Source organism: Pithys albifrons, chromosome 4 (assembly GCF_047495875.1).
Source record: "Pithys albifrons albifrons isolate INPA30051 chromosome 4, PitAlb_v1, whole genome shotgun sequence".
Lineage (NCBI taxonomy): Eukaryota > Metazoa > Chordata > Aves > Passeriformes > Thamnophilidae > Pithys > Pithys albifrons.
In genome coordinates, this window is record NC_092461.1 from 12,502,555 (window position 1) to 12,522,927 (window position 20,373).

The 20,373-nt window shown below is 42.5% G+C and overlaps 1 protein-coding gene across 7 annotated transcripts in view; it reads right to left on the reverse strand.

Annotated features, from left to right (window-relative positions):
* The window catches only part of NFATC1 (nuclear factor of activated T cells 1), a 111,891-nt gene that overhangs the window by 82,871 nt on the left and 8,647 nt on the right, over nucleotides 1–20,373 (reverse strand). For all 7 annotated transcript variants that reach the window (XM_071553488.1, XM_071553486.1, XM_071553484.1 and 4 more), the window contains exons 2-3: nucleotides 18,620–19,718; nucleotides 9,438–9,597 (exon numbers count right to left, since the gene is read on the reverse strand). In XM_071553488.1, the coding sequence (XP_071409589.1) occupies nucleotides 9,438–9,597; nucleotides 18,620–19,718 (1,259 nt within the window). The remainder of the gene's footprint in view (nucleotides 1–9,437; nucleotides 9,598–18,619; nucleotides 19,719–20,373) is intronic.

The following is a 20,373-nucleotide window of genomic DNA, read 5'->3' on the forward strand; positions in this document are numbered from 1 at the left end:
CCCCACAATGTACCCATGCTGTGCCTGCAAGTGCTGTTTACAGCTTTGACAGAACTGCATTTGAAACCTACGCAGCAGACTTTTAAATCCCAATATACATAATGTCTGCATGCAAACCAAAAGCAGGAGTTCCTCCACTTTATTGGGTACTGAAACATTAAAAACAGGTGTTTAAAAACTATTACAAATCTGTCTGTAATCTGTATTATTTTTACCATGTGCAAGTAAATTGATCACTAGTGTGTTTCAATTGTTTCAGTCAAAACAGGCAACTCCTGCTAAATTATTTCTTTAACATGTGGAGGGAGGAGAAAGTTTATTTGATTTCATTGCACTGACAGCCTGCAACAAATTTTACTTGTATGCATGTATATAGCAGATGCTGTAAAGGATCATCTCCCATTCATGGCATGTATCAAAGATCTTGAGCTATTCTTCACAAGGAAAGAAATGATAAACCCCTGCTCATAATGAAAGCTGCAATGTACTTCAAGAGAGCAACTAAGTAATTTGACACCATATTTTCCACTGATTCAGTCTGTTAGTTGAAATAATGACTGATTAAAATGGAAAATCTAAATTATAACCACATATGCTGACATTCCAGATCACAAAGTAGGTTACAGATGTAATTTTTTACCCTTCTTACATAAAAAATTAGAAAGTATAAAACAGAAATTCCAATGGAGTTAGGCTGGTGTGAGAGGGATCTGAAATTTGAACTGGCCCCCAGTATATCTTCATACAGAATGTAGGCAATATAAGTTTCATAATATATGTTTTATGTAATTTGGAGTACCACGAAAAAACCCCCAAACCTTTGCCCTGAGATATTACTTTTATGAATAGAGGACAGATGTCTAGCCGCCAAAGCAGACTTGTAAAAAATTAATCACCTGCCTCATGCAGGTTAGCAGTATTTGGCAGGTAGGTTAGCTCAGCTCATAATGAAGCATCTGGCTTCTGGTAAAGTGAAGCTACATTTTAATTTTAACTGTGTTTCATTTCAGCTTTTGGGCACATGTGCAATAATGTGGCAAGTCTGGAGCAGATTTTGTGATTGGTAACTTTGGTGTGGGTCTTGTCAGGTGCAACCAAAATCAAGTCAAGTGAAAATATGGTTCATGCTCAGACCACAGCCTCATGTATCACCTGAACTTAGCTGAAAAGCCATTTTAAACCCAGTGGTCAACATCTTATCTGTTCAAAGTCTCATTTTCTTAAAAACAGCTAAAGGAAGAGATGGCAAACTCCTAAGCATGTGCTTGTATTAAGCAGGCTAAGCTGTCCGAGTTTAGGAATGCCCCAATTCTACTTTGAACATAACTTGGTTTGAGGCCGGGTTTTTGTTAGTTTGGTTTGTGGTTTTTTTTAACTGAGGTCTGGTAATTTAGAGCAAGCAAAAGATCTATCCATGTTGTACTTTTCTTTAGAAAAGTAGGTATCCATTTCTAACACTACTGGTATCCTTTGGCTAACCAGAAGCATCTGCATCTTCTCTGCCTTCTGGTTGTGACTCTCATAATTTCTAGCTGTTCCTCCTGAAGGATGCATTTTCAGTGTAGGGGTGCTTCTACCACAAATTTACTGGGAATTACCACCACTACCACCAACTGTCCTCCTGAGATCCATCACTATGTAGATACAGGGTTCATTTTTTAACATGAACAGCTCAGGCACTGAAAAAATGTTTCCAAAAGACAAAGATCTATTAGAGCACTAATTAAACAATTGCCAGTTTGGGGGTTTTACATGATGACTATTTTTTAAGCTTTCAAATGTGCTAAAACCATCAAGAATGTCACTGGCTGATATTTTTTTCTCTTCTTCTATCACTTTAGCTGAACTGTTTCTTTCTAATACTTTTTCTAAAAAGAAATATGTGAGAGAACACATCATACTAAAGGCTCCTGAACCTTACTGATCTTGACAGAGAAAAGGAACTGGGAAGCTCTGGAAGGACATTCACAGCAGACTCCCTATCAGTACCACGAATGTCTTTTACCAGCATGCTGTGGCTTGTGTAGGTATTTTTCCTAGTATGCCACTGCAAAGAAACGACCTGTTTCAGCTGCTGAGTATATACTTTTTTTGTTTCCATCTTCATTGAACACCACCCCAAATAGATACTGCTCAGGCCTCCAGACACACTTAAACTTTAATAAGGTATGTAGAAAAAACAAGGCAAGAGGGATTCCTATCTTGCTTGGGACCTGCTTGCTTGTAGCAAAGAGGAAAAGCAACTTCTAGAAAGAAAATTCAGAAAAAAAAAAACAGAGCAAGAGACATGGCACCTGCAACTTTTAGCAGGAGCAATGTAATATTAAGCACGGGGCAAAAAGGATGGAAATGGCCAATAAAAAGCATCACACTCAAACAGTCAAGTCCTGATTCCTCCCTGGAGTGCAGTAATACACATTTTGGAGGTATGCTTCCAAAATAATGATGAATTGCCCTTTAGACAAAGAAAAAACACTGCAGAAAAAACTCTGTCCACAATGCAAGCAGTTCACTGAGTAAAAGGATGTAGAATGAGACCTGAGGAAAAGTAATTGAGGGGTCAGAGAAGACTACTACATTTATGTTCTCTTTCTTGATCTTGCACAGACTTCCATCACATTGTTTCTAGACACTCAAGGTATGCATGCTGCTGGTCACCAAGACCAGTCTGACAAGGGAAGCAGAAAGGATGGCTCTGTGAGCAGTGCTGGAAATAAAGATAACTCCTCTGCTTCCTCCTTAACCTATAAGGTCTTTGCCTTATCAACCACCACCAGAGGACAGCTAGAACACACCCCACACAGCAAGAGCAATACCACTGAAATGCTTGTCACAAAGAAAAAGGCAGAAAATAAACTGGGAGAGGCTGAGGAAACTGAGGAGGTGTTATATTATCCCCTTGCACAAGGGAATGGAGAAAGCACCAGTGGAGGAATAGGAATGCTTTACATTCCCTCCTCTCTCAAGGCCATCACCAACTTCTGCTTTGGCTGCAGCCACTGAGTCCAAACTGAAGGCAAATCCAGGGCTGAAGCCCTCAGGCTGGAAAGCCAGATTGAGTATTTCAGCATCCTCACAGCCGTGATATGTACTGCAGCGCCCATCATACTGAGCGTGGGCGAGGTATCATTTTTAACAGAGAGCAGAGTGCATCCCCCAAGTGCTGGCTGATGGAAAGTTCGTTTTTCATTTGGAAAGGGCTGTTGCACCAAACAGCAGAAGCCTGTCCCCAGGATGGCTCATAAATCAGAGCTGAAGTTGCATTTTCAGGGTCATGAAATCTTCTCTGGCTGACAGTAGCACACTTTGCAGGATGGCTCCCTTCTGGACTTATCCCTCCTCAGGGACGCCACAAGCTAATGATACAGCTGTGCTTGTGGAGCTACTCCATGGGACTAACTTCATGAGAAACACCAAAAAGAGAAACTCCCTTCTTCCCAAAATGTGCTCTTCTAACAACAACACACACAAGAAAAAAAAAAAGTGATGAAAAGCTTTCAGTAGGCGTTCTTCCATTTGCTGGATTTATAGAAGCAATAGCAGCCTTAAAACATCTGCCAAATCATTGTACTTTTCAGTTTTGATTATCTGTCTGCTAGTTTGAGGTTTAGCTTTAACTACACAGATGCAAGAAGTGAAAAAGCCATTCAGCTTAGATTTATTCTTAAGAAGTACCGGCTGTCTAAAACAAGGTTGTAAAGTGTAGGCTCCCTGTCTGGTTTGTTGTGTGATTGCATGGCTTTGTGCTATTAATTGCAACCTGGCTAACAGGCGCTTGCCAATGTCTTTATATGACCACCATAAGAAAGGATTGTATTTCCATCTGAACAAAAGGGTAATTCTGCCTTCTAAAAAGAAATTAAGAACAGCACATACAGGAAGTCCACTGTAGCATGATGAGTTGAATCACTGCTTACTAACGAGAACATGCCCTCTACTCTGGTCTGATAAACCTAGAGAGGGAAGGGGAAAGCAGCTAACATAATTTTTTCCACATCCACTCTTCTTGGTCAGGTGTCAGATGGCCATGAGCTGGACCCACCAGGGACTGTTTTTGACTTCCAATCCCCTTGACTCACCCAGCAATAGTGACAACCCTGTTGTTTAAAAGGAACTTGCAGCACTGGAGGACCCTTACCAAGAAAAGCACTTATGCACACATTGCAGGTATATGAGAAGTTCCATACAATATACTAAACGCCTAACCATGGACTCACCCTTGCTGTGCAGCATCACAGTACTGCTGTAAAGGACTTGCCCCACTCTGTCTGGAGGAGCCTTTCTTGGCTTCCTTATACCTTCATCTTCTTCCTGTCATCAATGGTAAATACCTCTTTCCAGTCTTTTTCTTTAGCTCTTCATTTCTCTCTTCTTCCCATTTTGCCTTCTGGTTATTGCACAGCCTTCTTACCTCATGCTGTTAAGTATTTGTGAAGCTGGGTGCATGAGAAATGCTGTATCAGTCTGCGATGCCCCCTGAAGTTACAATGCTTTGATGGACAAGGCTTTCTATTCCCTCAGGGGTTTGCAAAGAGTATTCATTGCTCATGAGTCTGAAGATGAAAGAACTCTGACAGACACCTGCAGTGGCCAGCACCTGGACCAGGACCTTGAGTTTATCTGAAAGCAACAGAATCAACTGATCCATGGGAAGCAAACAATAATATGGTCCATGTGTTACTGAGGTCCACAAACAGCTCAGGGGCATGTTGGTGCCTAAATATGGTTTTGTGGAGATGTACAAAAAATACTGAAGCAACAATTGCTTTAGAGAGGAGTCTGACACTTGTTAGTAATAAGGAGACTTAAAAATCCCAACATATGCCTCAAGGCCTTGAAAAATTGGATCCAAAGAGCCCACTTGAGATCTTGTCAAGAAATGACACAGGTAACTCTTGAGAGCAAATAATCTGGCACAGAAAACATCTTGACTATGTAAATCAGCAGGCAAATCATTGGGTTTTGCCCGTAAAATGAGGGAGTTCAGACTATTCAGCTGTTAACAGACTCAGATCAAATTTCGTATTGGAGCACAGGAGCCATACAAAACCTTTACTACCTCACTGAAAAGTGATACAGTGGAAGGCAAGGCAGCATCCACTGTATCTTCAATGTTAACTTAATTTTCCAAGAGGAAAGCAAATTCTGAACAGTACTGGTTATCTATATTAAAAAGGAAAACCTTTACAATTCTTTTTCTTCCCTTCTTCTAACCAATTTATCTACGTCAAGTGATCATGAAGAGGATTCCTGGCATATTTTGTGTCAAAAAAACTTTATCACGGCTTTTGAAAGTGCTTACGAGACTATTCTGTGCATTTAAATATTTTCTTTCACCACTGAGTACAATCTTCTATGGGAGTACATCATACCCCTTGATTAAACATTCTTGAGTATTTGGATTTTATCTCACAGAACACCGCACCCTGCTTGTAAAAATTCCATCTCAGGCAATCAAAGTGCTTGACTTATTCTGAAGATGAGTTATTAATTAGAATGTCTACAGACTGTATATTTATAATCTGGTGCCATCCCTCCCTAGAGAGCCCAAACTTTTATCTGCTGTATTACTTACCTGTTGTTGAAACAGAGCCATTGCTGCCTGGAATACAACTCCCATCCTGTGTAACTCCTCACCACCACTCTCAAAATGAAGCATGGGAGACAGGTCTAAATGGAGGACCTTTTAAGGCATTCTGGATGTAACTCCCTGGAATTAAGTTCACCTTGTTTAAAACATACTTGTAGCCATCTAATGATGTGAGTTTCCTAAGGTCCCCATGCACTTATCTTGCTTCACTCGAAAAATCCTCACATTAGCCATGAACTTCTGCGAAGGGGGAGGTGCCAGAAGGATGCTAATGGGCAGGATTTCACTCCCCAGAGTGGTCCTTGGTCCGAGGTTAAGGCTCACCTGACACAGCATGCAACTTCACACTGCCTTCACACTGTCCTTGTTCTGACTCAGAGGTGGGAGTACTCCAGTCTGAAATCACCAAAGGCAACGGCAACTCTCAAAATACTTCCCGAGCCAAGGGATGAAAGCCAGTGCCAGCCATGAGCTCACCAGCACCGCTCCCTGGCACTACTCACTTGCCAATCTTCTGTGGCATTTTTAGCTTACTAGGTGTGCCAGTTCATCCCACTCTCCAAGCGTTTAGCAATCCAGAAGAGCGATAGCTTGAAGCTGTCATGGCAGCCAAACACCCAAACAGGCAAAGGCAAAATGTGTGAGAGAGAAATATTGCATTACTGGGCTTACAAGCCTTCACAGGCAACTTGAAACTCTGCAAACCATTTAATTCCTAAGTACAGAATGGAGGGTGCATTCATTACACAGAAGGAAATCCACAGGAAATCCTGCTGGCATGAAACATGCCTGTGGGATGGCCCACAGGACCTTCCAGTGAGCAAGTCCCATGCAGATGATGCAGAGATGAAAAGGAGAGAGTGGTGCCTTCCAGCACTGGGACACAACAAGACTCTGCTGCCATAGGTAGCCATTAGCACCCACCAGGCTTGCCCCTTCCATAGGTCAGTACAAACCCCTTCCGGCAGCCTGCCACACTCCACACTTCCTGCCCTTTCCCAAGCTTAAGTTTGGGAGAGAAACGTAATCTCATACACAGGCAGCATTCTACACAGTGCCAGGTCTTCAGCTTTACATGTGGTCCTCTGCAGCTCCACAGAAAAATCACCAGCCTGGGGGAGCCAGTAGAACCAAGGAAAAAATTGATCTCCAACCTTGAGCTTCATGTCACAACCATGAGACACTCCTGCTCTCCTACAGTATTGCATTCCTTATCCAGCATGTTTGCCTCAGAAACCTTTGATCCTCAGACATTCCATCTCCCACAAGAAGAAATGGAGCAGCAGCAAAGAAGCTAGTGGTGCCTGGGAAAGACAAACATGCTCTGGCTGCAGAGAAAGCAACCTCCGGGCAGTTTTGCTTGGGAACCATGCCATGAACAGTGGATTGGTTTTGTATTAACTTCTCCTCTGCCTTAGCATGCCCTACAGATTTGTGGAGGTATTAGTTTGAGAACGTCTCCTGTTTTGGGAAGCAAGATGCCAGCAAGAGGGGGTTTGAAGAGAAAAAGAGAGAAAGATCTCTTCCACATTCTCATCTTGTTGAAGGGGAAGAGCTTTAACACACAGAGCTGAATTAAAGCAAGTTTCCCCAAAGTACCAACATAAGAAAGACCTGACTGTCCACATGGTTAAAAAAAGTAACACAAAAGGGAAGTGCAAGAGGTCAGAAAAGTTTTATGAGAGGTTTCCCTGAGTCAACACAAGGGAAAATGCTGGAAATATTAAAGATGGAAAACCTTGATCCAAAATCTGTCACCTGATGATACTCAGATTCTATTTGAGCCTACATCTGGGTTTGAAATTCAAAAACTTAGGCTCCTTTCTGTATAACCCAGAGCGACGAATCAAACCTGATCCAAGTAGCTGCAGCATCTGGAAATGTGTTGATTCACAGAAGCATTTCATAGGTTTTGTTAGTCACTAATTTATCAGAAGTTAGTCCCTAGATTTTCTCCAATTTCATTTATTTATATATACTTTTGTTTCTCAGGTACTTCTTTATTTATAAGTACTTACTATTTCTCTTCTAAAAATTATTTATAAGTACTTTTCTATTTGTAAGTACTTTTAATGTATCCACCGCCTCTGGTCTAAGTTAGAAGCTTTTATGCATTTCCTCAGATAACTGGTCATGATGGCAATGTCAGCTTTTTCTGCTCCCCTTTATGTTTCTGTTCTTTTTAGAAAAAAGGATGCCCAAGTTGTAATAAAAGGACTGAAAAATACATTAATCCTTATTAAACCTGTAGAGCCAATTGACAGGGCTGGGACTGTCTGCTTCCTCCCTCTCCCTTCATGCCCTTCCATCATTTCCTCTCCTTTTTTCTGACACTTGTTTGTGCTTGGAAGCAGCATGCTCACTCCTGACAGACTGGGACAGGGAACGAGAGGGGAAATGTCTGGACACACTTAGTCCAATTAAATGTTGGCATCACATTCAGTCTTACAAAAAAAGCATGTCAGAAACTTTAAAATGCCAGTCTGGCCAATGTAAATTGATTGCCTCTCCATTTGCATTTCCTAGCATCAAGCCACAAACAGAGTAGGCATTAAGTGTCATCACGCATGTCTGCCACAAGCCCCTCTTTAATATCACTCAAATGCTCTGCTAAAACCTTTCAACTTCCAGGAGACGACTTCCATAATCCTATGTCACTGACAAGTTCTGGCAGAGCTAAAGAGTGAACTCTGCTGCTGACAACTCCCCTCACTTTCCATTTCAAGCTGCCACAGCAGCATACACATTCTACTGCAGCATTCTTTGCCCAGTGTCATCTCAGGCTCCCATCCTTCCTTCCAACTGTGTGTTTGCTAACAGGTTTTTATGGCAAATAAACAAACATGCACGAGCCCTGCACATGTGGTCCGTACATCATCTTGAGCCATCTGGGCTTTCAACAAGCCACTGCTCCTACAGGAAGGCTTGTGGCATGAACCCAAGCAGTGTGAGCACAGCAGCAGTGCCCTGGCACCCATGGTTCCTGTGATGTCTAGGCAGTGACTAAACCTGGGCTCTGTTGCACAGAGGCTCACAACCCTGAAAGATGACACTGGAAGTTTAACTGCTGGGTGGGAAGGCAGCAGCTGAAGAGGGACAGGCACTGTCTCCCACTGTCTTCCCCACTACTTTTTCTTTTATTTTGTTTTGAACAACTAAATCTTGTTCTTTCCACTCCTGAGCAAAGTCCTTTAAAATGAGCAAGACTGGTCATATAAATGAATTAAAGGTCAGTTTAGAGTGTTATTAAATTAAATGCTTTACATGTAGTAGCTGAAGAGCTTGGTAGAATTCATGAAACTAGATTCAGAGCTCAGATGCTTTCCAGAGCACCTGGATGGGTTTTAAGAATTGAACAGAAGAAATGGTGAGCTCAGAACTCACTGCAACATCCAAACCAGCAACATACTTCTACATCACTGTTACAGCTCTGCACTCCAACACATGTTCATAGCTCTGATTAGATCCAACTGCAAGTTAAGGACTAAATGTACTGAGACACATCCCCAGCTGATTTCAGTATAAACCGTATGTCTGGCGTCTGACTGCACAGATAGGTCCATGGTCACCGCTTGCCAGATGAACACTCACTGAGTCCTACACAGACAGAGCAGCAATCCTCTTGCTATGTATTCACATTGCTAAGAGCAAATATATGCTCTTTCCTTATTTTTACCAAAGGCTTGGTCCACTCAGTTTAAAATGTGTTCAAAGGTACGCTCACATGCAGCAATCTTTGGGGACAGGAAAAGTCTCCCATCTCTTTTTGGTTTTAGAGAAGAAAGAATGCTCACCAGAGCACTGAGATAAACAACCTCATGTTGATGCTGATTACATGGTTTGATACCTGCACAATAGGGTGGCCCCCCGCAGATGCCTTCACAGCCCCTCGACTGCCTTCTGTCTCATAATGAGCTCGGTGGTGGGATTTCGGCTGCACTTCAATACGTAGTTCATAAGGTCCTGAGTGAGATGGCAGCTGCCAATCAAGGGCAGGCAGGGATGGGCTATAATAGAAAGGAAAACGGATTAAAAATTAATATCAAGTACACTATCACAAACCACAAGCATCCAGCACTATTACTTTTAGAGACCGTGTTTTGCAGTTCATCCTTCACCATATTACATTTAAAATTTCATCAATCAGGATAATGCCATGACATAAGTAATTTAAAAGGTAGTGGTTATTCTGTGAAGATTTATGAGTCGAGAGCATATCTGATCTCTCAGATGTTATTTGATTTGTAACCAAAATGGAATTATTTTAAGACACAGCTTACAAGTATCTTAGTATACCAACTCATGAACCAAAAGAAGAAAGGTGGGCAGAAAAACACAGAGGAAATTTAGGAAGAGGACTTCTGCTGTGAAAGCAAATGCCAAAACAGTTTGTCATTTACTGAATCTAATGGATTTCAACAAATCTGCTCAGTTTACAGGGGGTGGAAAGAAGAAAAAAAGCCATTTCCTTGCTTCCTTTCCAACACAAAACACATCCTAGAGCCTCGAAGCAAAGCTGATCTCGTTGGGGATAATGCACTTCAAGGGAGCCAGCTGTAAAGTCAGAACTTGCTTATGAATCTTATTGATGGTTCTGCACAAGACTGAAGAAAATGCAGCTCACTCTTCTGGCTCTGTATTGACTCTGCAATTAACTAAAATACTAAGCATTCATTATCATCTCACAAGCAAGGAGGCCCAACAGCACGCCATGGAGGAAAGTGGCATTCTTAGAAACCCACTTCCAGTATAAAAAACGCACCTGAAAACATCCAGGAGACCTGTAAGAAATGCCAGGTTGATGCTTTGGGTTGAAAGAAAATAAACAAAAAATCACTGTGGAAACAGCAGGCCTGAGAGAAACTTACTGATCTTAAAACAGAAGCAGAAAGTTTCACAATTAAAACACTAACAATGTCTACACTGTATTCTTTTCTTTGGTGAATTCTCTTCACTGGGGTCCTTCAAAAGCCTTTAGAAGTAGTAAAACTGCACAACCACAACAGACTACCCTGCTCCCTTACGTGAAACTTTATTACTGCTCCCATCAGCGAGCAGAAAATGCAGTTCTCAGCCCTCTGTAGGTTCTCTGTCATCCCGAGAGGACTTGTCCTGCCACGGCATGCAGGTGAGGAAGCTAAAGGGCTCATTAGCTCTCCCCAGGCTGGGAGGAGGCTGGGCACTGGGGATTTACTGGTCCCTCACCTCACTGCTATAGCTCAGGTGCAAGAACAGTCTGAGTTGTGCGAACCACAGTTGAAATGAACTGCCTGAGAGGGAAAGAACACACAAGAGCTTCCACACACATGTTCAGCTGGAGACTGAATAATCCATGTTACCATCCCAGTGATCCCCACTTCAGTGCACTTGAGGCTTCTTAGGCATTACAGCTCTCACACTCCCCAGGGCATCACTGCTGTCTCCCACTGCAGGACAAGGACTTTGACCACTGGCACAGGCAGCTATTTTGTTTTGCCTTTTAGGTTTTTTGCACGCTTATCCAGCCCAGTATCACCATGAGTATTTAACTCATACCTGCTAGTGCACATGTGCATATGGACTGATGAGACTTCAGACAGTGCTAAGCTTCTCTGTGTTATCTTTCTTCATTGCCTATAAATCTGAGCCATGTGATTTGCAGGCCTTACAGACACACATGATATGGGCCACCTGGAGCCACCAAGTCCCAGCCCTGAGAGAGGACCAAATTCATCCTTGCTCCCTGGGCAACCTCTGCTACCACAGGACAGCTTCCTGGCAAGTCGCAGGGTCCAAACTTCCAGCTTTTCTGCTCTCCAGCCCTCAGGACATGGAGCCTAACAACAGAGGGAGGGTGAAGAAAGCCATATAGCCCCCAGCTCTGCCTAAATGGGAGCTCATCTGGAAGAAAGATGTTGCCTCTGTGCACACCTCCAACTGCCAGGAACATCTGCATCCAGCAGAAGCCAGTTGGTCTCTCTCTCTCTCAAAGTGGCAAGATCCTGCCAGAGACAAACCCTGAATTCAGCTACAGCCCCTCCACACATGGAAGCCCCAGCCATGGCTACAGGCAGGGTGCTACACCTTCAGAGCTCCCATGCAAGCCTTTCCCTCAAAATGGTCAACGCGGGTGAGGGGAAGCTCTTCTGCCACTAGACACTCATACAAAGAGGGAAGAGACAGCAAAAAACTACAGACAAGTGGCCACCGTATATCGGCACTACTCATTGCCTAGCACTTTAGGTACGTACTTTAGTTGGAAAAAATCTCAAAAAAAAATCTGAATAAACCATATTTGACTAATGATAAATGACAAAGAGCAGAGCAAAACAGCTGTGTCTCACCTGGTAATGATCACTACACATTTTTAAACAAATGTTTCTGGTTTTAAGTAAATTCTCACTTGATGGATCTTTTTTTTCTGAGGACACAACATTTATCAAATTGGAAATTTTTAACACTTTATTAAAAAGGACAACTCTGACTGGCAGAACGTAACCCTTCAGTAAAGAGACTTGGGATTTTTAAATATAAAAAAGGCAAGTGATAGTTTCATAACTAAATACCTCTCTTTAAAAAAAAAAAAAAAGAAAAAACACCGAAAGAAAAATGCAAAAAAAAAAACCTCTTTCAAATCAGCACCTGAAAATGTCAGTATAATTAAGTTGTAAAATTCATGTTTTCAAATAAAGCCTGAAAATAAAAATACAGTTCTCTGTTAACCTGAAATCTACCATCAAAATTCCAAACTACCACCTGTCCAATCATAAATTGACTAGTAATAGGCGTTTTCCTGATAAAGGAAGCAGGAGTGATGCATTTACCAGTGTCACGGACTGAGGCTGTCAGAGCTATTTCCTATGTTAGGTTATCTTCATCATGCACTTAATTTCCTGAGGCTAAACGTGGTTAAAGGAAAAAGCCACCAAGTAATGGTGCAGTGGTAAAATCAAATCTGGTTGCTGCAAATAAACCTTATTAATTTGAAAAGGCCCAAAGTAGCCAGCATCCCATGGAGGAGAGAGGAGTCCCTCCACAGGGGTCAAAAAGAGGAATGAAAGGTCTTCACACAGCTTTCCTATAAAATACATGATTGTATTTCCCTCAGATGGCATTTCTACCAGTGGAAAATCTGTCCCATTCCTTTCTACATCCAAATAAATTTCACTATAGTCCTCCTAAATGCTGTAATGAAGTATGGTTGCTTCAAGGTGGGTTCACAAAACCTGGTGCTAGGCTGAAGAAAACTGGCTCACTCTAACTCTGTCCTACATAAATCAGATTAAAAACCAGATGAATAGTGATTTATTTTGCATACACCAGATACACCATATGATTAAATCAAAAACAGATTATCCAGTCTGGCTGACTTCTGCCTTTAGCAGAAAGATTTATCAAGTTCTGAAAAAAAAAAAGAAGATAGATACTAAGCAGCACAGTGGAAACAAAGCCAAAAACTTCTGCTAAACTTTGCAGAGGGGTTTAAGCTCCATTTTCACATGACTGCAATGCAGTTAGGAATTAAATTACCATTACACTTTTTAAGCCACTAGTTGCCCAAGGTTGCCTGAAATAGAGGTTCACAAACAATTTTGTCCCAAACTGGCTGATATGCAGAAGGTGTCAGAACAACTGCCAGCCTCACACCAGGACTAACCCTAATCGTCAGCCAAGTACCACAGCATGGAGTCATCTACCCCAGAGAGCTGCCTGACCATGGCACAAGCTACTGCCTAGAAGAGAAAGATGGTAAGTCTCTTTCAACACCCAAAGTAAAGTGAGTGAATTAGAAGGAGTGTGGCTGAGACTGGGTGCCCAGTGCTAAACTTTTTTTTTCTGACAAGGAGTTCTCCTTTAAAAATAAAAGCACAAACTAGAGAAACCACAGGGCTGCTGAAACTTCTATCAAGCTACTAACTTGAACATGTTCCAACTGCACACCAAATGCAAATATGGTTACGATTTATTATTCATTACCTGGGTCTCACATTGAAGTGGTCGCCTGTGAAAGATCCCTGGGTGGGATTTTCAAAGAGTGAGAAAAAAACAATGATTGTTATGCCTCCATCAATTTGACTGTGGTCAGAAAGATACACCAGCCTTGTATTTCACCTATGAGTTAACATGGGTAGATTTTACTCTCACTTTTTTGCCTTTCCAGTCTGACAATTGAGCAATCTGTCTGTGAGCTGTTAAAATAGATGCTGTGTCCCACCCCAAACTTGGCTGTATTTTCCTGGCTTGAGGAGTGAGTAGCTCCTCTGTGAAGTGCATGTGGCACACTGGAATTCCTCATGCTGAAGTCTGAAAACAGGAGTTGTTACTGTCATACTCCCAGATAATACTTCACACTACTGTCCTAAAAATTCAAATTCAGAGATTGACTTGCAGGGGAAGTTTTGTATTTGTTGGCTTAGAGCAAGAACAAGAAACTATTGCTGTGGTAATGGAGATAACAAGTGGCTGGCATCGCATGTCTGCTCATTCTGAATTTAGAATCACAGGATGCTAAAATGAGCTGGTGAAGGAAGGCCATTAATAAGATGCTCACAGGGCTGTTTGAATGAACTAAAAAACAGTCAGGAGAGAGCGTGGGGAGGATTAAATCAAACAAACAAACAAAATATATCAGTTTACTGAGACAGGCTGCCAAGTAGTCTTCAGCCTTATAGTACAGCAATGAAATGCAATCACAAGTCCCTGCTACATGGTGCCAAACCAAATTTGTTGAAGCATCCAAATATCCCCATCCAGAAAGAATATAGCAGAAAAGAGAAAAAGGTTAGAGGCATTTTGGGCTCTTCCCTGTCCACTCCCAGCCCCAGCCCCTCAATTAACACTAATGAGTCCCAAGAGATGGTCACTGCCACACAACCACAAGTTCCCACTTCACTGAGTCTTGCCCAGACAGCCCTGCCTTTGCTTTGTCTGAGGAACTTCCTCTCGCTTGCCATAAACATGCAAGTTCGTGATAAACACACAGATCAGCAAATCTATGAGTGACTATCGCATCTTAAGATTGCTGGTGCCATTTTCCCCATTTCAGAAACCCCCAATGTATTGAGAAATTCAACTTCTCCCAAGTAAGACTGTCCTCTATCTCATAATCTGGAACAAAAAATCTGTTAAAAAAAAAAAAAGTCAAAATCAAAAGCATCTGAAAGGTTGACAAGTCAAAAGAAACAAGAAAAAAGTCTGCAACATTTTAAAATCATGGGTTTTAAGGAAATCGTATGGTTTGGGGCCTCAATGTCTGTATGTTTGAGTTTAATACTGTCACAGTCCCAAAAATGGAATGCAAAAAATCCAGAAAAAAATAAACAAGCTCATTGATGTGGATAAAGTCAAATGCGCTTTTGCAACTTCCAGACAGGCATCCAACCACACATTTCCTAGGTGCAAACTTTGGTCTCCTTGCATAAAATTACATGACCACAAGTCTGTGAGGACAAGAACATACATATGTATTTCTGAGATTGAATAGAAGACTAAAGAAGCTAAAGAAAACGTGGCTTTCAATGGTTAAAAAAACCAAAACAAAACGTGCAAGAAAATACAGTAGAGAGCTTTTATAAGCCACCTGTCTATTCCTGGAAGTTCCTTTTTGTGTGACAGACCTCATATACACCATATGCTCAACTAACAAACCAAACCATTTCTCTTCTCCTTGCCCCTGAAAAACACCACACGTAGTGCAAACTCAGGTGTTAAAGACCAACACACTTCTTAGATTAAACTGATGACACTTGAAATAACTACAATTGCTTTTCAAGGAGTAAGAAACTGCCTCCAGAAAATTTCAGGCTGTGTTAAGTCAAATACAGCGGGTGATGAGGAGGTCATATAAAATGCATAAGGGAACTTTGGTGAGTGCCTATACTTTCTGTTGTGATATAGGGTCACTTAGGACCTGCTAATAAGTGGGTAAAGATTAAAGAAAAATAATTTTAGTTTGGAAATAGTCACTAACAGTGCTCCCACAGCCAGAGGCAGAAGTCCAGTCCTGTAATTCCATTTTGGCTTTGACATTTTTGCCCATGAGAGATTCTGCATTACACAGCACAGAGGAGCAATGGAGAAATGGTGCAGAAATAACACCACAGAGACAGCAAGGGCAGAAGAAACACAGAGCATACAATACTCATACAGTAACTGCCCAATAGAGTGCTTCTTTTAAAACTATTTGCTATGTTAACTCTAAGAGGGAGACTACAGACAGAAACTTCTTGCATAAATATGAAAATAAAGAAAAACCTTGGAGATACAAGCTAAAACAGAATTGCACAAGGACCATCTCTTGACTCTCTGCATCATGATTTACCTCCAGGATTTTTTGAGGCAGATTGGTATATTTAGGTAACTCATTTTGGTGTAGAAAACATATGATTCCCATCACTACCTCAGGGTTGGTTGCAAAGCTTACTCTGAAATCTCTGCTCGGCCTCTTAAGTATTTTCTACATCCAAGAGTCTGGTGTTAGGCCCTTGGCTACAACCAAAGGACCATGGGCAAATCCTCAGCAGCCCTGAGTTAACCTGTGCAGGTCTTGCCTCAGCTGCAAGGTCGGGCTCTATCCCGCCACCATCTTGTGCTCCTATGCACCAGTGTGCCAAGTCCCATGTAGGCATGTTTACAGTCTTTGAGGGGAATATGTGAGCCCAGACAGGCACCAAAGCGTCCACAGGCTGGAGCCTAGGCTGAGCACCCGAGCTCACAGTCCTCATAAGCAACCGAAGAAAGCACAAAACACATAAAGACTCTATTTGTGGTAAGGCAGGCATTATTATACTCTCATTATATACTCTTATTATTGCTCGGCTCCAGGACTTGAAAAGCCTAAAGCAGATTGAGCTTTAACCATGAAAAATTAAAACCATCATCAATTTTAGAAACAATACCAAACGAAGTTTCCCTTTTAGACTGGTGCCCACCATAGAACCCCAGGGAAGGAGACAGTACATGGCTGATTGTCTGCCCCCAAAGAGATGGGAATGAAAGGGAGGGAGGAAAAGGTGTCAGTGATTTTCCAAGGCACACTGGCTTTTGATGAAAACTCTACTGCATTTTCAGGAAGAGACAGAGGAGGTAATCAAATGTGGTTATCTCAAAATCATTATGACCGGGTAGATTTTGGAGCCCAAGCTGTTTGTTGGAATCCACCCCTCCAGTCCTCGCGTTTGAAATAGAACAGATGTGTAACATAACAGGAAAAAATCCAGCTCCGTTGTGACAAATTTTTAACCAATTTTTTTGGAAAGATTTAAAATAACAGTTTCTGTTGCGTAGGCTGTAATCCTGTTGACGTCTGTGCTCAGTTGCCCAGCACTTTCATATACATAAAACAAGAGGTATTTTTGGTGGAAGGAAGAACAGTCAGTGTATCTGATTGGTAAAATAACTTAAAATCACATTTCAACACTAACTTCCAACTGCCCTAGAGCACGAGTTAATGAGATCACATGGAAACATATTGTGAACCAGGAAACATATTTTATACATGACCAAAACAGTGGAAAAAATGTTAAATACAAAACATAGTGGAGCTTCATTTTGTACACTTCACCTTTCTTGTTTGTGTTAGCACACAGACACACCGGGTGCCTCCTGACAGACCGTGGCAAAGCACCTACAACCACTCACTGCAACGGAAAGATAAAAGCCTGTTTGGTCAAACTGTCCTATTCCTGCCCTTGAAGTCATTGGCAAAAAGCTGTCCCCGACAGAGCAGCCAACGGCCAGCCTCTCTGATGAACGTGGGCTACTTGGCACAGCAATGGGAAAAAATAAATGGTTTTTATTAAGTAGGTGGGAAGACTCTGAAGGATTTGCCTAATGTTAAAAGTCTCCATCTCAGCTCTGAAATGCAGTGAGTGCCTAGTTCTGGGTGACTCGGCCAAACTCAAAGGGGGTACCGCCTTTCCCAGCACTGAATTGAGACAGAGTCTTGCAGGGATCTTGGGGAATGCAGAGAGGAGAAGAAGGAGAACAATGAGAAAGGAGAGTGCACTGTAAAAGGGCCACTGACTGTTGCACCTCAGTTTTGGGAAATGGCATGTGGCAGAGAGATCCTGGCTTGTGATACTGACAAGGTTGAGAGCCAGGGAATGCGTTGCTCATTAAAACATTTCGGCTACATGCTCACTGCTTTCATTTTGAGAAAGGAAGCTCTGCTCTCAAAAGCAAGAAGCCAGGTGTGCCTGGGGAGGAAGAGGAAAGGGGTGACCATCACAACCAAGAATTGGGGACAGCCTGCAAACCTTTGGAAGGTCAAACTACTTTCCTGCACCACATGCTTATGCCTATACAGCCTTCAGAGGACTCCAAAATAAAGCCCATTAACTGAGACAGAAAGAGAATCAAGGGATGTAACTCAAAATCTGGCTATTCTGTGCTGCTTCCTACCCAGAGTACCCTTGTGATAAATAAGTGGAACCAGTGTATTGGCTACTACAAGCTGATAAATTAGGTTTTCTTCTTTAAACATAAAAATAGTGGTGAAGAAGGGAAAAAAAGAGAATCACTGTCCAATACAGACAGGAAGATTGATAGAGAGCCTTCAGATGAACTAAATAATTTCAGATGAACTGAAATAATTCACAAAAGAATCATATTCTTATTCTATTTGTACTCACTATGTATAAAGCTTAAATCTAAAAGGCCCTACAGCAGCCACAATAATGAAACCATCGGCGGCCCTGCAATATAAACATACTGAGACATAATACACTTTATATAAGTAAAGCCACAGGTTTGACAGCACTGTGTGCTGCCGCCTGACAAACTTCTGAATAGCCCATTTCCAGACTGCCCAACCTGGGCACATCCTTTGTTGACAACCAGTTACAACCTATGCATGGCCATCTTTTACCCTTCAGGGCTTTACTCATGGTCACACCACACCAACAACAGAGGCAGTGTCACAAGATACGGTTAAGTGGAGTGAGTGGATGGGCAAATTTGGCAGGAAGCAGAGACAGGAAGGGGAAGGAGGAAAAAAAAACATGCAATAAAGATATTATTGGGATTGTCCTCTAAGTCAGGGTTCCTTACCTCATGTAGGGTGTTGGAGACAGAGACTTAGGTTTGGCCCACTGGTAGGGATGCTGTGGCACAGACAGGTACTGCTCGCAGAAGTTTCCTTTCCTGATGTGCTGAAAGCTGGAGAAATCTTCCGGTGACAAATCGGCAGTTGGTGATATAGTCCCATGATCCTCGCCAGTCGGTTCAGTTTTGAGAGTCATGGATGGGGTGTGATCAATGGCGGTCTTCCTCGACTTGATGGGAATCCCATCATTCATATCTATGGTGCTGTCAGTGGTGAGGGCATTAATGGCAGCAACAATGGCAGAGCTGGTGTACTGGTTGGTGTTCCCCAGCCACGTCTCATCTGTGACACTAACCCGGGGTGAGTTTTGTGGAGAAGGCGTGGGGGAGTGGTGCGGGGAGTAGGAGGTCTGCCGGCCATTGACACTGTACTTCCTCTTGTTGCAGGGAGACGAAGGCCTGGAGTTGTGAGCCCCCAGCCAGTTCTCCTCTGTGATGCTCGTTCTGGGAGACGTTGATGGAGAGTGCCTTGGGGAACTGAGCAAAGTACAGGCCACCATGCTGCGCTGGTAGCCCTCCTCTGTGTCGGTGGTCTTTGGAGAGACGCATGGAGACTGCCACGGAGAGGTCTGAGGTGAAGTGTATGGATATGAGTAGTTGGACTCATAGGAAGATGCTTCAGAGTTGCAGCTTCTGGAAGACAAGCTACTTGCTGGACTCAGGCATGACGGGTCTCTGTATGCCTCGATGTTTGGTAAGTTCAAGGTGGCAGTGGAAGGTGACCGCTTGGCATTTGGGATGGCCTCCTCAACTTCATCATGGAAAAACTGGTTGTTGTTATGATGCAGTCCCATGTAAGAGGTGATCTCAATTCTAGGGCTCTCCAGTGCTGGAGCTCCATTAGGTCTCATATTTGGCGGCAGGTAGTATTCAGAGGCCCCGCTGTCAATGTGTCCTCCATATGCAGAAGGATGGTTTGTCGATGGGACAACTGAAATGACAGGATTTGATGTCTGCAGGCCATGACATGGAGCTGACAATGAGGAATGTGCCACATTTAGAGGCAAGCCAGCGTTTACATTTGAAGATGTATAATTATAGTGTTCTGGAAAAAAAACAAACAAACAACAAAGAATGACATGAGGTGCTGCACAAATACACTCACATAGCAACATACCCAGCTGAAATGGAGGGACATGACACAATACACAAAAGCACAACTCTCCTTAACAACCTAGCCCCCAAGCAAGCCATGCTGGGGGAGAGGCTGCAGACTAGCATCAATGAAAATGCCACAAACTGAACAGCACAAGACAAGGTATTTTGGGAGGAGGATGTACAGAGTTTGTCTTGAGGATATGCTTCTTACATGAACCTTCAGAACAAAAAATCAAGTCTTCAAGTAACATTGCTTCAGCATTCAGAGAGTGCAGCACTGCTCAAGAGATGTGTTTTTACGTAAATGAGCCTAACTCCCTCCCTGAAAAGTTGGAATATACAAGAAACACAAGAGAAAAAAACAAAAGTGGAGGCAGACTAAAGCAAAGAACATGATGAACTGCATTCAGTTAAAAAAATAATACACAACCAAAATTTCCATTACAGCAAGTTTCCAACTGCTTTCAGTTAACTAGGATTCTGGAACAAGATGGATTGACCTGCTCTGGTTTCTGGGACCACTTATCCTCCAGCCCAACTGGCAGAGGCCAGGTGAAGGATAAACATGGATGTCTCACTACTCAACGACAGCTGAAATTCCA